This window comes from Numenius arquata, chromosome 1 (assembly GCF_964106895.1).
Source record: "Numenius arquata chromosome 1, bNumArq3.hap1.1, whole genome shotgun sequence".
In the NCBI taxonomy this organism is placed as follows: Eukaryota; Metazoa; Chordata; class Aves; order Charadriiformes; family Scolopacidae; genus Numenius; species Numenius arquata.
Genome location: NC_133576.1, coordinates 138,205,039 through 138,222,650, shown reverse-complemented (window position 1 = coordinate 138,222,650; position 17,612 = coordinate 138,205,039). Strand labels below are relative to the sequence as shown.

Genomic DNA, 17,612 nt, shown 5'->3' with positions numbered 1-17,612 from the left:
AAATATCAAAAGGTAGACCAGGGATCGGGGATTAAAATGTATGAGACATTGACTTTGGAAATTGTACTGATAGCCTGGACATCAAAGCAAATTCGAAATTCATCCAGGGCTCTGACATTGCTGTCCACTGTGTCATCCGTAGTTAGTTCCACTATGGTTTACAGATCCATGTCTTAGCCAAGGACACCAACAAAAAGCAGACCTGAATGTACATATGACTTAAACAGAGGGAAATGTTCCTTCCCTACCACCTCTTTTTACATGTCTAGAAGGCTCCAGCCATGGGACAGTAAGAACCAGCTGAGAGATGGTATTGTCTTATCTGCTGCAGCTATTGGTTCTGTGTGTGTAGACTTGCCTTTTATAACTGGAAGCCTCAGAAAAATAAAGGCCAGAACTTGAGGGAAAATAGCATGAACATCAACCCATCAAGAAAGACGTCAAGAAAACCCAAAGAGGAAGGGAAGGTTAAGGACTTTTGTCTGCCAACTTGTGGAGTTGTTATTGCTGATAAATGAAGCGCGTCACAAATTATGCCCTTCATGTTGTAGGACATAGTTGGCTGTGGTTGCCCACCTGTGCTTCAGCTCTTCCCTTGTACTGGCCATGACAGGTAAGTACATTTTTTTACTGTGCAAGAAGAGGTCTGAATTAAGGGTCTCAGCACTGACTGAAAGATCCAGGCCACATAGGAGAAATCTAGGGCAAAATTCATGTTCATTTTGGTTGATGGGATCCAAATCAGAGGGCCACAGCTGGAAGGCAGGGTATTAAAGCTGATATACTAATGCAAAGATGGTGACCTCCCCTCCAGACTGCTTTGAATTTTGTTGTTTGACTTGCCCTTTCTTCAGAGCCAGTTCAGTTGCAATGCTTATAATTAAAGATGCACATTTCTTGGTCTCTCTTGAGAAGTTTGTCAGCCACCCACCCTGGGGACTGTCCCAAATACTCACGCAGGCCCGTGGACTCCATTCGTGATGCCGTGTTCACTGTGTCTCCAAAGAGGCAGTACCGTGGCATGGTAAGCCCCACCACGCCAGCCACACAAGGCCCTGAAAGACACGTCATCTGTATAACCCAGAAGGTACTGCACAAAGCAAGAAGCCCACCGACAAAAAAATCTCATCCTCTCCTCTGATATTGACAAAACACTTGGGAATATGGGACTCTTAAAGATCTCACTGGTCTTGGTGCTTGCTACAAGCAATCAAAGACAAAGCATTGCTCTGGATTGCACAGTGGTGTTTTATCCCTGAAAAAGGTCTTGTGTGGTAGGAACCTCAGTTCACCATCGTCCGGTAGAAATTTGTTCAGAGTTCACGGAAGCTCAAGAACTATTGAAATCTCATTTTAAAGAGACCTCCTCTTTCATCTGAAAAAAACTAAAGTCCTGTGACATTCCCTGTGTCCCAGTGAAGCAGGACTGAAAATCAGCCTTGGACATCCAGGGATGCTGGCAACACATTGGACCACCCTGTGTCCCCTTTCTTGTGTTCCCCTCCTTGGAAAGGAAGACATCATTAGCTCGCCTGTCTAGCCAAAAACTGTTTATTTTTCCTCTCTCTCATTCTTTAGACGAGATCCACTTCCTTCCAATCCAGCTCCCAAAGAACCACTGCCAAGTTCTCAGGGAAAGGCATGTGTGCAGGATTCCCGCAAACATGCGCACACACAGAAAAAAAATGTGTGACAAGCAAACAGCACAGACAACCGTCATCTGGGGCACCCGGGTTAGCTAATGTTTGGACTGTGCTCTGAGGAATGACATGCTAAATTTCATCACCCTCAATTTAAAACATCAGGCTTGCAAAATAAATGCAAAAAATAAAAAAAAAAAAAAAGAAAAAGATAAAAAAAAAAAGAGAATGCTCTCAGCAATGTAAGGAGGTGTGGGTCTTCCTGAAGACAAAAGACAGACCTCTTTGTATTTTGCACTGGATGCATGTATAGAATGGTTAGAGTTGGAAGGGACCTTAAAGACCATAGAATCTCAGAATCATAGAATAGTTCGGGTTGGAAGGGACCTTAAAGATCATCCAGTTCCAACCCCTTGCCATGGGCAGGGACACCTCCCAAGAGACCAGGTTGCTCAAAGACCCATCCAGCCTGGCCTTGAACACCTCCAGGGATTGGACATCCACAGCTTCTCTGGGCAACCTGGGCCAGGGTCTCACCACCCTCACAGCAAAGAATTTCTTCCCAAGATCTAATCTAAATCTCCCCTCTTTCAGTTTAAAACTGTTCCCCCTTGTCCTATGGCTCCACTCCCTGATCAAGAGTCCCTCCCCATTTCTCCTGTAGCCCCTTTAGATATTGGAAGGGGCTCTAAGGTCTCCCTGGAGCCTTCTATTCTCCAGGCTGAACACTCCCAACTCTCTCAGCCTGTCCTCATAGGAGAGGTGCTCCAGCCTGTAGATCATCTTCGTGGCCTCCTTTGGACTTACTCCAACAGGTCCATGTCCTTCCTGTGCTGAGGACTCCAGAGCTGGACACCGTACTCCAGGTGGGGTCTCACAAGAGTAGAGTAGAGGGGTAGAATCACCTCCCTCGACCTCCTGGTCACGGTTTTTTTGATGCAGCCCAGGATGGGGCTGGCTATCTGGGCTGTGAGCACACATTGCCTCTCATCATCGAGTTCCAACCCCCCTGCCATGGGCAGGGACACCTCCCACTAGATGTATGTCATATGACTTTTTAGGCTCTGCCTGCCTTTTCAATTTCATGATCCTTCTGGATTAAGACTTAACAAAACTGACAGCTAGGAAATCTTTTCCCATGCAAGGTGATGAGGGATGTGATAGTGGTACATCATCAACAGCATCTGAAATGATGCTATAGATAAAGTTTTTCATAATGTGAAAGATTGTAGGTTAAAAAGTTTTTTTAAAAATAATAATAATAATAATAATAATAATAATAACAGCCTAATTTAGAAGTGATCAGTTACTTGTTTTAGGACAACGTAAATTTTATGGTGATTTTAGCCTTCTTAGTTACAAAAATTGATTCTTCATATCAGTACATCTTAAGGACAATGATACTCCATAGCTGAAAGCTATGGGGAACTTTGCAAGAGCCCCTCATGCTGTGACATCTGAAAAGTTGTTGCTGCAGAGTCCAAGTAACAGGATTTTAATATAAATTACAGAGGATGCAAACTGAGAAGTAAGACAGATTCTAATTCCTGGCTGATGAAGCATCACTTGCTTAAAGATTGGGGAAAGAAAAAAAAAAAAAAAAGAGAAAGAATATTTCATACCAAAAATGTTAGAAGGACTTAAACAGAGTGTCCGGGTCAAACACAGCATGCAGGGACTGCTGGAGATGAGGAAAAGCTGATTTAATGGTGAGGTTTTTTACTGCCAATGTGCCGTGCAACCTTGGATAAGACACTGCCCCTCAGAACCTCTTCTAATTTAATTCCCATCCTTATCAGTACTCACTAATTTGGTTCAAGCTCTTCAGGAGAGGAGCTGTATCCACTAGAGGAAGTTTCTTCAGGTTCTAGTCTATAGACACTTCTATAGCATAACTGTGTAGACACTGTTGATATTACGGGGTCAAGGTCCTAACACTTACCTAACCGGTCTTTAATGTGTGCATAAAAAAGGGTCTTATTGGAAATATTTTCATTCGTGCTTCAATAAGAGCTTTCCCTGAGAAAACACTAGTTCACATGGCATCACCTCTCTTCGTCTTGTGGTGGTGACATGACAGTGGCACCCAGAAATCTCAGTAAGGATCAAAGCTCCTGCTGTAATGGGCATTGCAAGGGTACAAAAAAGTGGTTCTTGTCAAAAAACAACCCTCGGATTGGAGGATTTGATTCAAACCACAAATATAGGTATCTGAGCTCCTACTGTAGTTGGTGAAGGCCAAGTCAATGCAGTCAACTGAGCTGGGAGACCCTTTCCGCTCCTGCACCCAAACAGCTCACCAGGGTCCACTTACATGTTCACCAGATCTCCAATGACCACAAAATGAGCACAGGCTCCCTAATACCCCTGGAAACATCTCCACGTGGGTGCCCATGGAAGTGGTGGAGTCACCATCCCTGGAGGTATTTAAAAAAATGTGTAGATGTGGTGCTGAGGGACATAGTTTAGTGGTAACTTGGCAGTGTTAGGTTAACAGTTGGACTTGATGATCTTAAAGGTCTCTTCCAAGCAAAACGATTCTATTATTCTATTTAAATTTAGGTTTCACACTCAGTCAGTGCAATCACCCAATCATTTCTGCAAAGCTTACAACAGAGGATAGGCAAGATTTTTAGGGCCATGTACTATCATTCTAGAGCACTGCTTTTAAGCCTGTCCTCTTGTTGCAGAAAGTTATTATTTCAAACCCAACCCTGCAGTGTAAGCATGGCCAAAGGACTTCTCCATGTTGAAAGCATCCAAGAGTTAATTCACTCACTGCCTTCGCTGCCTGTGTGTGTTCCCCTTTGTCTAGACAGCCTCAGCAAAGGGCTAACAAAAACTTCCAGCAATAAATCTCCCACAGTAAGGAGTTTCAGAGGAAACCAGAGAACCTGTGATGAGAACATTATGGCCGAGTTGTTTAATTATACAGGTTCGCTGGTTTGTTTGGAAACAGTGCTCTGCCAGGGCTTGCAGGGTCAGTTAATGAGCCGTGCTGGCTACGACTCTGCAACAACCATCAGTGGAGCCATGGAGGTTAATAAGCTTGATCGAAGTGTGGGGCTGCCTGCCAAAGAGCCTGACCGATAAACAGATCCTCTTCAGCCTCCGTGGAAAAACTTGTCTTCTCACCACTGCTCTCCCCATCTGTCCAGCTCCAGCCCAGACAAGGCTGGTGTGGAAACAGCTGAGTCAGCTGAGTTTTCTGGCCCTGCAGCCAGGACTCCAGGGTACATTTAAAGCTGGGGAGAAACTGCAGGCCAAACACTGGTCGTTTTGTCCTCTTCGCCTTACCCATGCATTGCTATAAGAGGACCATGGGCATGGGCCAGGAGAAGTTCCCAGAGCTGCAGCTCTCCGTTAGGGTTGGATGGACATGGGCAGCCCACAGCCAATTGGCATTTACTGCTTTTTCAGAAAGGGGATCATGAGGTCTTCTTGGCACCAGTTTCCAGAGAGCAGTTGGCCCACAAAACTGGTGGTCACACCCATTCTCCATCCTTTCCAGGAGAGTGAAAGTGTTAGCCAAGCCCTCCTCTCCCCCAAGTGCTTCCTCAATGCTTTCATGATGCTGGTGATTCCCTCATTGTGCTTCTTTCCTCAGGGGAAACGGGGTCTAGGGTTAATTAAACTCTGCTGTGGCACCAAGAGCTGGTTTGCTTTGGAGCATGCATTTCTTGCTGCTCCCATGACAGTAGGATGTTGCCAGATCTGTGCAAAACAAGATCTGGCTTCTGCTTCTTTAGAAAGCAAACACCAATTCCTCCCCTCTTTCTCTCACACCCTACACAACAGCTGATAGCAACACTGCTTTCCAGATACCCAGAGTTCAGAAAAACAGGAAAAAATGTAACTACCCCCACACACACATCACCTAGGGATAGATTTTTGGCTGGGTGCATGGAAAACCTGTTGCAGAACTGCTGTCAACAGGCAGCAGTGGACGTTGCACGCCAGATTCCCCTCTTTCCACATTGAAAATGTGCTGCTGGTGCTCCAGAGACTCCTGCTCTGGGCAAGAGGAGCTGGGGCCATAGTCTCATCTCATTTCTGCCAGAGTATAAAATCCACAGCACTCCTGCAATCATTCCTTAACGCTTTAGATGTCTGTGAAGGGCCAGCCAAGACCCCCAATCTGCAAATAAAACAGCAGGGAGATGAGTTTTCAGAGATAACCCCAAAAGAAGAACTCATATGGTCTAGGAGGTATGAAATATTGATTTTAGCCCTGCTCAAGTCACAGCTCTGTTCTTCATATATTCTGGGTGAGATCTTTCTTTTTCTCTGCTCTTCTTTCCCTCTGTATAAAACAGGGACCAGGATATTGACCTCTGTAAAACACTTGCATGCCAAAGCTGCAAAGATGTGGGCATTTTCAGATAGGATGAAGGACAAAAACCCCTGTAACACTGGGTCAAACTCCTGGACAATCTTATTCATTACTTGCCTTCCTGCAATGGATAGTACCTGGTGCTTTAGAGGAAGATGTAAGAAGTCTGGTGACCAACAGCTGGGAAAAATTTATTAATGGATGACTATGGCATGAATTATGAAATTTCATATCTCTTAAAAAAATATTGATTCCATGATAACAGCAGATGACTTTTCTCCCATTTAAAAACCCAGTCATACTTTTGGTTATCTGGAATCCTACTGTATGTTTTGTTTTATTTTGTTTTGCAGTTTCATTACACATTGTATTAAAAAAATGGAACTTATTTTCGTTTTAAACAACCCACTTTTCTGTTCATCAAATTCTGAGATTATGAGTTCTGTATTAGACATAATTTACTTTCTTTGTAACATGCATTTTTTTTATAGCTGTATCACATATTCTTCCAGTTATGTCCTACTCGTAATAAATCTCCCAACCTTTTTCATTCTTTCACCCCATATGCCTGTTTTTCTGTGCTTTTTCATTTCAGAACAGAGTTACAAACATATCTCCGTATCACACCAGTGAAGATCCCATGGCACATCAAAGAGTCACCCTTGCAACGAAACCCCTGTGACTAACATGTCTGATATAGACAGAATCACAATTTCTCCCCCAAATGATACTGAACCACTTCCCTCCTTGGGGTTTGTGTTTCTATTTTAATGCCCTTGTTGCTATGGAAGATTTTAAAGCATCTTCTAAGGGTGCTTGTTTTGGGGCAGGGAGGGATAAAGCATTCAAAGAAGGAGTTGTTTGATGTTCAGGCTCAGGAGACCATGGCTGCCTACCTGTGTGCAGCCCGATTCGGATCCTGAGGGGGATGTCTGGCATGTGTCTCATTTTAAATGTTCCCACCGAGCTGAGGATGTCTAGGGACATGTTGGCTATCTCAGCTGCGTGCTTGTTTCCATTCCGTTTTGGGAGCCCTGAGGCAACCATGTAGGCATCGCCAATTGTCTCCACCTGGCAAATACCATGGCATTAATAAGTAAATAAATTAATTGAAAGAGATGGGAAAGAGCAGTAGAATAAAACTACAAGAGTGTTTGACCCAGGCATGGCTTGATCCTCATGCCCAGGTGCTCCTCACCTTGTAAACATCATGGTTTCCAAGAACAGCATCAAACAGCGTGTAAAGGTCATTTAGAAGGTCAACAACTTCAATGGGTTCACTGAGGGCTGAAATGGTCGTGAAGCCCACGATGTCACTGAAGTAGATGGTCACCTGGTCAAAATACTCCGGCTCCACAGTGCCACCAGTCTTGAGGGCTTCTGCCACCGATCTGAAATAACAACAGAAGCAGAGATGATGGGGCACAAACCCTTGCTGTAGGGAATGCCCAAGAGCTCAGAAACTCCTGTGTTACTGTGCTCAAAAGATCTTCCAATAAATAGAAGGCTGTATCTATATGGCTGTAACAAGCATTGATTAAAGTTTCTTACTTTGACTGGAAGGTGCCTGTCAAAATTGGAGGTCAACTCTGCAATTTTGTTCACTTCTGCAGAACACTTTTGTCCAGTCTAGATATAGGGGTTTTTTTTACCGTCCTAAGTACCAGTACTTACGGGGGGAGCATTTGTGACAGTAGTTTTTCTGTCTTCTGTTTTTCAATCTCTAGCTCTTCGGTCCGCTCCCTGATTAAATCTTCCAGGTTGCTCGAATACTGCTCAAGCATCCTGAGCATTGAGTCAATGATATTGGTTTTTTTCCCTTTGTTGATGGTTTTGAACTGGAAGAATCAAACTAGAGAGTTATTTCTCCTTCTCATTACACCATTCCAGCACCCTAAGTTTGGAAAGGAACAAAAAGCAAACACTTATCTCAAAAGGGACAATGCTGAAAACTGGCTTTGTCAGTGGCAAGACAGCAACAATAAAGACAAAGTAGAGGGTGAATTTGCATCACTAACTATGGAAGCTGCCCAGGAGCATGTTGCTCCTTTATGAACTTTCAGTGAGATTCAAGTGAAACACAACCTGCCATGAGTTGGCAACGTGTATGTGCGTTGTTATGGAGTCCTATCATGTTGAAATTTGCACCCTCATTTATCCCATGACCTGCCTTTAAGGATGACTTGCAGCCCTTTGTATTCAGAGGTGCAAATGTCAGGGCATTAGCAACACTTAGAACCTGGTTATCTATTATTGGTCTTACATCCACCTTTGCACACTATCACATATGTGTACTGCCACCCCCCACCACCATGTCTTCATTGGGATGTCCTCTCTCCTCTTGACTCAAAGCTGAGCCTCTGGACCATTTGGATAATCTGTGGCTTCAGATGCTGCTTCAGATTCAACAGTGGAGTCCCATGGGTGTGAAATTAGTCACAGTTTCATAGAACTGAAATGTGAAAATTATGGATATTGGTTTACCTAGTTTGACCTTATAAGAACATAGTACTGCTGGATCAGACAAGGGGTTTATTTTGCCAGTACCTGTCCGTGAGACTGGCCAGTAACAGATGTCTGGAAAATAGCCATATTTCCTTGGGATATGTTCCCAGCCTCCACCAATTTGCAGTTCAGAGACCTCCTATGCCAAATGTTGTATCTTTGTGTTTAACAGCCTCTAGTGAATTTTCCTTCTAACATAGTCACCTTTTAAATACTTTAGAAGATCAAACAACATAGAAGATCAAACAATATACTGATCGGAAGGTCCTGTCATAATTTACAGATCTTTGATCTCCATGAGACCCTCTATCAAGACCAGGTACACCGCAGATGTGAAGACACCAAGCCCATGTCCAGCCTGCTTCACACCCCATGTGATGGTGCCATGGCAGCCCAAGTTCAGGACAAGATGTAAACCAGGCCAGGCCTGGCCAACAAAACCAAATATCTAAACACCTTGAACCATAAAATAATACAATAGAAAAGGCAAGACTAGAGCTCTGGGACTTCTTCAATCATTAGGGCTCACTTAAAGAAATAAAACACACTTTCCTGCCAATTACAAACAAAGGATTGCACCTACTGGTCTATTCACCAACCTTATGAAATACCTCCTCAAAGGTTGGACGTCGCTCCGGGGCTTCACCCCAGCATTGCTTCATTACCTGGATGCACTCCAGGGGGGCCAACTCAGGGGCTATGTTTGGGCGGCACAAGGGAGGGGGCTTCTTCACTTTCTTTATGATTTCTGTGACAAAGAGAAGAATGGGAAGCATGTTGTGAGATGGGTGGTCTTGGTGGGGACAAAGAACACAGACCTTTTCGCTTGTCCCTTGCTCGCTCCTTCAGCCATCGCAATTATTCCTCACCACCCACTGGCTATGTCAAATGGACTGGGAGGTTTCTGCTTTCCTCTGCCAGGATTATTTCAGAGGACTTGAGATGAGATTCATATGCCTTCTTGTCCCTGGAGAACCAGGCAGGTTATGAGCAATAAAGGGCCTGGATGGGGGAAGGTTGTGTGATGGACGTGTGAGCCTGCAGGCTTGTGCTTAATGAAATTGCCTCTGACTTTCTCCATTGGGATCTGCAATCCTCTAAGGGAGCAGAGGGTTATGGCCGAGCCTGGACAGGAAGGATACCAGCCTCTGACATTTCATCATTAACTGGGAACCAGTAGATAGGAGGCAGATGGGAATGGAGACAGTGGAAAGTATTTTAAGAGGAAGAGTTTGGGTTCAAAACAATGTCTGGGAGTTACTCCCTATCCAGAGGTGAAATAAGACCAATAAGGAACTAGGCTTGGGCTTGCAGACCCTGAGAAGTCAGCCCTTGAATCTGTGTTTTTTTAAATAAAACAGCCCTACAGCGAAGGAGCAGACCTGCAGGTTTTGCTGACAGCCGAAGCACGGACAAGAGAGTGTGATGTCTGAACCCAACCCCAACTTCAGTTTTGGTATTTCTTAGTAAGGACATCCTGGAGGAAATGCGGGGATTTTTTCACCCAAAGTGATTGTATTTGAAGGTTTCATCCTGTGTAGTGCAGAGCAGTCATCTGGAGTGAAAATCACCCTCTTTCTGGCAGGAGCCCTTCATTTCCACAGCTGTTACTGTGAGTACCCAAAACTTTTCAGTGTTGACAGTTTACTTTAAAGCTCTTTGGCTCATCCCACCGATCTCCACCAAATTAATTAAACAAAGCACCTGGCCCAAATATTTCCAGGGGCAGCCAAGGGGAAACGCCTTCCCCAGACGGTTTTAAAGTTCACGCCACAAGTGAAAGCTCCTGGAGGGTTAGGATGGAATGAGTAGAAATCCATCATTTCATCGGGTGAGGAAACTGAATTGTACTACGTGCAACATCTGCTGGAGGTTCCCCATGGGGACTAGGTAGGGGGACACCTGATAATTACATCATAGGCTACATCATAGGTCCAGCTCTGAATTGCAGAGCGGGTTACATCAGAATCATCATTGTCATTGCATTGTTGCAGCAGCTTGCGGCTCAGGTGGGTCAGAGCCCCATTTTTTCAGGCGTTGAACTGGCAGATACTGCCAACACGGTTTGAACTAGTGAAAGTTGCACCATGAGCAGTTCCTAAGGAGTTCACCTATTTGTTATTTCTGATACAAGCCACCTTAGATATAAGTCAGGGGGGTCAGGATGCCTCACTTTGATCTCTGCTGACGAGAGGACCTCTTTAAATGAGGAAGTAATTAAGGAAAAATAAATGGGCAGATGGACAAAACAGGACACTAGCGAGGGGTCCAGCAAAAAACCTCAGCCCCCATGACATACAATAAAGGGCTGATGAGTGGGAAGCAAAGGAGTTTACAAGCTACGGGAAATTCTGCTGTCAGATTTCACCCCACACTGTGACGAAAAGTCAAAGTTTGGACAGGGAACTGGAGATGTGGCAGTGGCCTGACTGTTGGCCAGCTTTGAAACATCTTGGGGGGGACCCAGAGCCCCAACCCCATTGATAGCAGTGATGAGTCATGTACAGTGGCTGAGATCAGAACTACATATTTTGATGTTTATTATGGATGTTTTGATGAAAATAGCCTTTTGTCACTGAGAAAGGTCATGAGATTGGGATAGTATTTCCATACTAACTTTTTACCCTGGGGGCTTGGCCAGACCCTTTATAAGCACTCTGTGTAAAGCCTTAAAAATGTACTGAAATAGTTGCCTACCTTCAGCAGAGAGTTCTGACATGCAGTATGGTGGACCCCGAACAACCACTTCCTGTAGGATGATTGCAAAGCTGTAAATGTCCCCTTTGAACGTGCCTTTTCTGCACATGTCTGGGTCTCTCAGTAACTCAGGAGCCGTCCAGAGCAATTCTAAAAAATTCAAGATCATCCCACTTCTTACACTTGAGTTCAGACTATTGCAAATTAAGTGCTTAAATAAACACTTCATTTCAGCCATTTGAGGAAAGGTTGGGACATACTTCATTATTTACTAGATCAAATCTTTTATTTCTTGTGATGTGTTAGAAATATTAAACTTCCATCCTGAAAAAAAACCTGAATTTCCCAAGTTTCACTTTACCTTTTAAAAAAATCTTACTGCGCCAACAATTTACATCCTATAACACTAACCCTGAACTTCAACATAAAAAGTCTTCTCACTGTTGCTAAAAGCTTTAGCACCTTTTTTTGTTCGAAAATGTCACTCAGACAAAATGTTGGCGCTGAAGCCTGGTTTTCTTGTTACTGTTGTTCTTTTACAAAGCAACAGTTAATAAAATATTTTCTGTAGATCTTCTTAAATGAAAGTAGTTTCCATGAAAGCAGTTTGTGTCAATCTGAATCATGATCAGTCTTTATAATCCAATACTTCAAGTGATGAAAGACACAGTTGTAAAACATCAAGAGCCTCAAAGCCTCATCAAGAAATGAATCTTCTTCAAACCGGGATATTGTTACCCTAGAAACTGTTTATTTTGAGTAATGGGAAGAAGGAACTTTTCAGCCACTGCAATATATATCACTTTTGTAAGGAAGGAGAAGGTCTTCTGGCAACTGCGCTATTTGAGGCACTGGAAATGTGTAGAAATCAAATCCTGTGGCAGAGGGATCAAAACACGACATACTACTTGAAACCAGGTTTGAAGAATAAACTGGGATACCAGAGGAAACCTAAGGCAGTGTCCAGGTGAAAGAAATCCTATCAAAGACTCCAAACCTGGTCCTATGAGATGCTGTCCCTAAGTGGTAGGAGTGTCATGTGTCAGCCTTTGGTCCTTGGTGTGTAGAGGACCTATTTCAAAGAGACCTGTATCATCTTGTGTTTCAGATGGTTTAGTATTACAAAACAAGGCATTTGGGTTAATCTATCACTTCAAATATAAGGTTGGGGCCAAAGATGTGAAGCCAATTCCACCGGTCACAGAAATTCAAGTTTGATCAGATTTCAGGGGCGTTTAAATCCTTCTCCAACTACAACAAGCTTAAGTTCTGTCACTGCTTACAATAAAATCTTTTTTCCTTACCATGACACTCTGCTATTCACTCCACTTTCAGGAAGTCTGAAAAAACTTTTCTTATCCTTTCCTGTAACAATGCATTGTACACAGGTAAATAGATGTTGTGAGATTGAGCACGTAAGTCCTTATGTGGCCACTGGCCTGCAATTGCATCAGGACAAGCATCTGTTAAATCAATGGACAAATATTTAAAAAAAAATCATCTCCTTATGGCACCTACCTTCTGGGGGTGGCTGAACATACGGGCATTTCTGTGCTTCTAAGAGCTCATTATAACCATAGTCAGTGATCTTCAGCACAAACCGGCCGTCCACAACACAGTTACGAGACTTGAGACGTCCATGGGCGAAATCTCGGTGATGCAAATATCTAATTCCCTATGAAACACAGAAAAGATTGAGGCTGTTCCTTAAGAATTATATTATTTGTCAGCAGACACCAAGCCAAACTGTCACCTTGGATAGCATCAAATACAGCATTGACTTTCTGTGAGATGCACCACTGATCAACTCAAGAAACTATGGGAAAAGATCAGAAATGGATTAGGAAAAAGAATTCTCTATCTGCACCCTAAAGTAACAGTCAGATGCCTCCCTCTGTAGCCCGAGGACTCACTGCACTCAGAAGTGTACTTATAGACAAGGTGGACACAAAGGAAGACAGGCTGAGAGAGCTGGGGTTGTTCAGCCTGGAGAACAGAAGGCTCCAGGGAGACCTTAGAGCCCCTTCCAGTCCCTAAAGGGGCTACAGGAGAGATGGGGAGGGACTCTTGATCACGGAGTGGAGCTATAGGACAACGGTTAATGGTTTTAAATTGAAAGAGGGGAGATTTCAATTAGATATTGGGAAGAAATTCTTTCCAGTGAGGGTGGTGAGACGTTGGCCCAGGTTGCCCAGACAAGCTGTGGCTGCCTCATCCCTGGAGGTGTTCAAGACGAGGCTGGATGGGGCTTTGAGCAAGCTGGTCTCTTGGGAGGTGTCCCTGCCCATGGCATGGGGGTTGGAACTGGATAATCTTTAAAGTCCCTTCCAACCCGAACTATTTTATGATTCTATGATTCTAAGTGATACCCAATGATTAGCTCAAGGGAAGCTGTTGAGAGCTGGATGCCCTTACCCAGCTCCTTCAAGGAGGATCAGAAGGTGGACCATGTGCTGTAAGAATGGTTCTGGCAGTCTGTCCTCTGTAGGACACCTGTCCCAGATTCGTAGTTTACCATTAAGGGATGAAAACACATGGGACATAATTGGAAGCATGTGAACACTCTTCTAAAGTGACCATACGCATGGCCATCCTGTGACAGGGGATGGCTACAGTTTGGTTCTATGGTGGATGCATTTCTCACATGACAAGAAAGGACCTTTGGAAAGTAAGAATCTGTCACCAAAGTCTTTGTTCTAAGTGATCAGTTCTAGCCTGATGCATAGTTTTAACATCTCATCCTGCTGAGTGGAGGTAGTCCTTTTACCCTGAATAGTGCTTCTCTCTGTAACAAATCAGGAATAAGAGGCCCGTGTATACCAGTATAATTACATTCACATTGGTTTTCCCCACATTACTATAAAAATCCCTAAGTCCTAGATGAAATAGCAATGTCAATATAAAAGTCACATGCAGGCCATGCCTCAGCAGGAGCAATGGATTTACTTTAATTAGATCCATCACAAGAGAGGACTTGAACATCCAATCCAGTTTCATATCTTCGTTTCTCAGCAAGTCCTCCAGGCTTCCTCGGGAGCAGTACTCCGTCACTATGGCAAAGATGCCACAGTCAGAGAAAAAGCCCAGGAACAGATTCACATTTTCGTGACGCAGATCTTTCATCTGAAACAAGACAGTGAATCACAGCGAGACCAAGTCAGCCAGACATCTGCTCAGCAGCTCCTTTATATCATTAGATGTCCTTAACATTCCTGTACTCCCAAACAGTCTTTCACACAAGGATGGGGAAGCCAACAAAGTCTTTGCTGCTTACTTTCAGCTATCCCACACTCTTTTTAAAACTTTGCTTTTCTTAGTCTATCCGTTAAGACAGAGAAAGCAGGATAGGAACAGCAAACTGAACAGAAATTTGTTTTTCTTTAGACAAGCTGGATGGGATCTTTCACTAGGACAAAATGGCTTTGTGGGGGTAAACTGAGTTCAGCATGTGGAGTCTTGCTCCAGCTCTGGTCTGATCTGGAAAGCAATACCATGCCTGGAGGATCCAAAGTCATCCATCAATGGTGGCTTTGGAGACATGCCCTGGTAAACGTATTACATCTATAGGCATAAAAATGCCACTCCTATGTTAGCAGTAGCTGCCAACAACTAATGGGCTTGAATTTGGAAAATAAATGTGTTCACTTGTCATTTAGTAATAGTAATAAAATGGAAGACTAAAAGTAAAGTTCTAACATGCATCTTAGCTGGAAACACAAAGCAAGTCCTGGAGAAACGCACAATCATGTCTGCGCCCCATTGTCAACAAATAACACATGAAAATAGCTCCCAGTGCATCCTCCTGCCCTGACACAGGCAGGGATGATCTCCTCCAAACCACCCTGCCTTTCTAGACCAGGCTACTTAGAGGACTCGCTGTACATTCAGCACCGCACCGGCTTTGAAGTGTCAGGTCCTGGCTGGGGTTTTGCCAACCGCTGACTCCAACACATGGGTCATTGGTAAGTTTGCCAGATGCAACCTTGCATGGTCCATCTCAACAGATTTCACTGGGCAAGACTCATTGACAGCCATGATAAACAGCAGATAAGGAGAATCAAAATACCCTGCAGCCACAAAGGTCCCCCAAGCAACCTTCCCTCCACCTCCCCAGTCATCCCCTGTTCCTACCTTCCTCAAGATGCTGGTGGAGCTTTGCCGCAGTTTGTGGACCGCTCCCGTCTCAAATTTTTTCAGCCACACCCAGTCTCCCTGTCCACAACACAGGTGGGTGAATGACAGAGCAAGTCTCTGAGCAACAGCTAACATTGGGACCTAGGTCTGAATTCCAGATCCCTGATTTTGAGGGTTTCTGGGGATTTTCAATGTTCTTGGCAGTAAATTCTTTCTATATTGCACCCAAATAAGAATATCCACGGGAAACCCTCAAAAAATGGGGTGGGACAGGACCTTCACTTGGATCAGAACTTCATACCTGAAAGGTGTATTAGTATCTGATAAAGAATGATAAATTTATTAAAAAGGAAAGTAATTCTGACCAGAGCTTTAGCTCTTGTAGCTCTGGTGTTGATCCAGTTGATTTTGCTCCTTTTCAGGAAAAATTGCCAAGCCATTTTTTTCAAAAAGTTTTTAGGATAGAACCGAGGGATGGCATGAGTTTTCTTGGCCATTGCCTCTGCTTAAACTCCATATAGTCCTGTTTGCACACAGGAAATTTGATAGCCTTTATTCTACATATTTGCATCCTGTCTTGTAAGAAAGGTCCTTATTAGACCTGTCATTACCTAAAGGCTCTATCTTTTAAGAAAGGTTCTTCACAGTGCGTTCAGGACATCTCTAACAGGGACCAGACCTGGCAACGCTACATAGGGATGTCAGATACCACCATCCAACGTAACTCCAAGTGTTGGAATGAGGGTTGGGGTAGAGTCACCTTAAGCACTGGTAGGTCCATGCTTGGCAGTAACTTATTTTCAGCCTCAGGGTCCACCAACATTCATATCCTGGGACCTACAGTACTGCAGCCCAGGACTTTCTTCACTTGAGCAGCTCAGTGGACTGAGGCAGTGGGAGAAGGCTGCATGAGGTCCCTACCTACCTCATACAAAGCCACGTTGGAGGTTTCGTGGGTGGCAGCTGCGCTTTTCAAGGAAAATGAGCGGGTTACAGATTTCAAGCTTCTGCCATCTGCTGCTACGCTGTTTGCATCCGTCAGACTGTCCAAGGTCAGTCTCTGGAAGGCAAGGAAAGCAAACGCAAGACAATTATCACCTCTGGATGTAAACCTCCACTCCAGCTCTGCCTCAGGGCATATGTTTCACCCATGCTAGCAATCTCCCAAACCTCCCAAACTTCTCATCTCATTTCTAAAAGGCTCATGAGGTTGACTCTGTACAATACCTTCAAACACTACAGCAGCACTTTAGGTGATGGAAATGCCATGGCTCAGGGGATACAGGTATTTCTCTGAGCAGGGCACTGCGAAGTGTCTCCTCTGGCACAGAAAAGAAGCCTGTACCTGTGCCAGTGACCTGGGCAAAGGAATTGCCCCACAGCAGTCCGTATCATTGGCATGGTCCTTGGGCATGGCCCTGCCAAATAAGGCTCCCTCAGGAGATCCCCAGGTCTGGACAGGAGCCAGCACAGGCCAGGACCAGTTCCCAATAGGTAGTTTGGATACAGACACTTTATTTTAGAGGGTAAGATGATTTATCTATATGGACATGAACTATTCTATGTCATCCAACCTCAAGAACAAAGAATGAGCTCTGGCTGTTACAACAAACACAACCAAGGGTACTATTTTACATTATCACAGCAGCTTTGACGCTGCATGTGCGTCTAATCTGAGACTCAAAAACACTCAGCATATGTGAAATTTTCTGATATGCAGGGGAAAATGAGACATGGAGAAGTGAATGACCTTCCCAGAGCTTCATGGGTATGAAAATACCACACAGTAGACCTATCTCTGAGTGTCCCACCAGATTACTTTCACAAGTGGAAGGACTTACCTTTTTATGTAGCTCTGGGTTGATAAAGACAAGGTCATCCAAGGTCAGTATTATCTTGTTGGGTCCCTTGAAGAGCTGGCTGTTCAAGATACTATGCCTGTGAGATTTGGAGAGTCACGGTTATAATTTTTAGGTAGGTAACGAGTTTACACTGCCTTCGAGTCCCCCACACCTGGCTTCCCTGCAGTATTAGGAAAGTGCAGCATGCAGTGTGGCAGTAGATGAACATGGGTGAAAGCAACAGACAAACCATGATGACCTGACTTGGACTGAATTCCCCGAGTCAAACAGCAAGGGTTACCCAATTCACAGACAACAAAAGCTATGATCTCTAAGGGTCTCGTCACAAATAGACATCTTGAGCCAATCTGGTTACAAATATGAATCGGATATCTATGTAACGCATGCTTTGTTTTGCTTGGGTTTCTTTTTCATATCCCCAGTGTTCCTCTGTTAGGAGAC

At 44.2% G+C, this 17,612-nt stretch overlaps 1 protein-coding gene across 1 annotated transcript in view; it reads right to left on the bottom strand.

Moving 5' to 3' along the window:
* The window catches only part of GUCY2F (guanylate cyclase 2F, retinal), a 51,208-nt gene that overhangs the window by 18,331 nt on the left and 15,265 nt on the right, over window positions 1-17,612 (bottom strand). The window contains exons 5-15 of the mRNA XM_074154376.1: window positions 17,151-17,247; window positions 16,235-16,369; window positions 15,307-15,387; window positions 14,122-14,298; window positions 12,694-12,850; window positions 11,176-11,325; window positions 9,078-9,226; window positions 7,648-7,811; window positions 7,172-7,364; window positions 6,870-7,044; window positions 957-1,055 (exon numbers count right to left, since the gene is read on the bottom strand). Coding sequence (XP_074010477.1) covers window positions 957-1,055; window positions 6,870-7,044; window positions 7,172-7,364; window positions 7,648-7,811; window positions 9,078-9,226; window positions 11,176-11,325; window positions 12,694-12,850; window positions 14,122-14,298; window positions 15,307-15,387; window positions 16,235-16,369; window positions 17,151-17,247 — 1,577 coding nt within the window. The remainder of the gene's footprint in view (window positions 1-956; window positions 1,056-6,869; window positions 7,045-7,171; window positions 7,365-7,647; window positions 7,812-9,077; window positions 9,227-11,175; window positions 11,326-12,693; window positions 12,851-14,121; window positions 14,299-15,306; window positions 15,388-16,234; window positions 16,370-17,150; window positions 17,248-17,612) is intronic.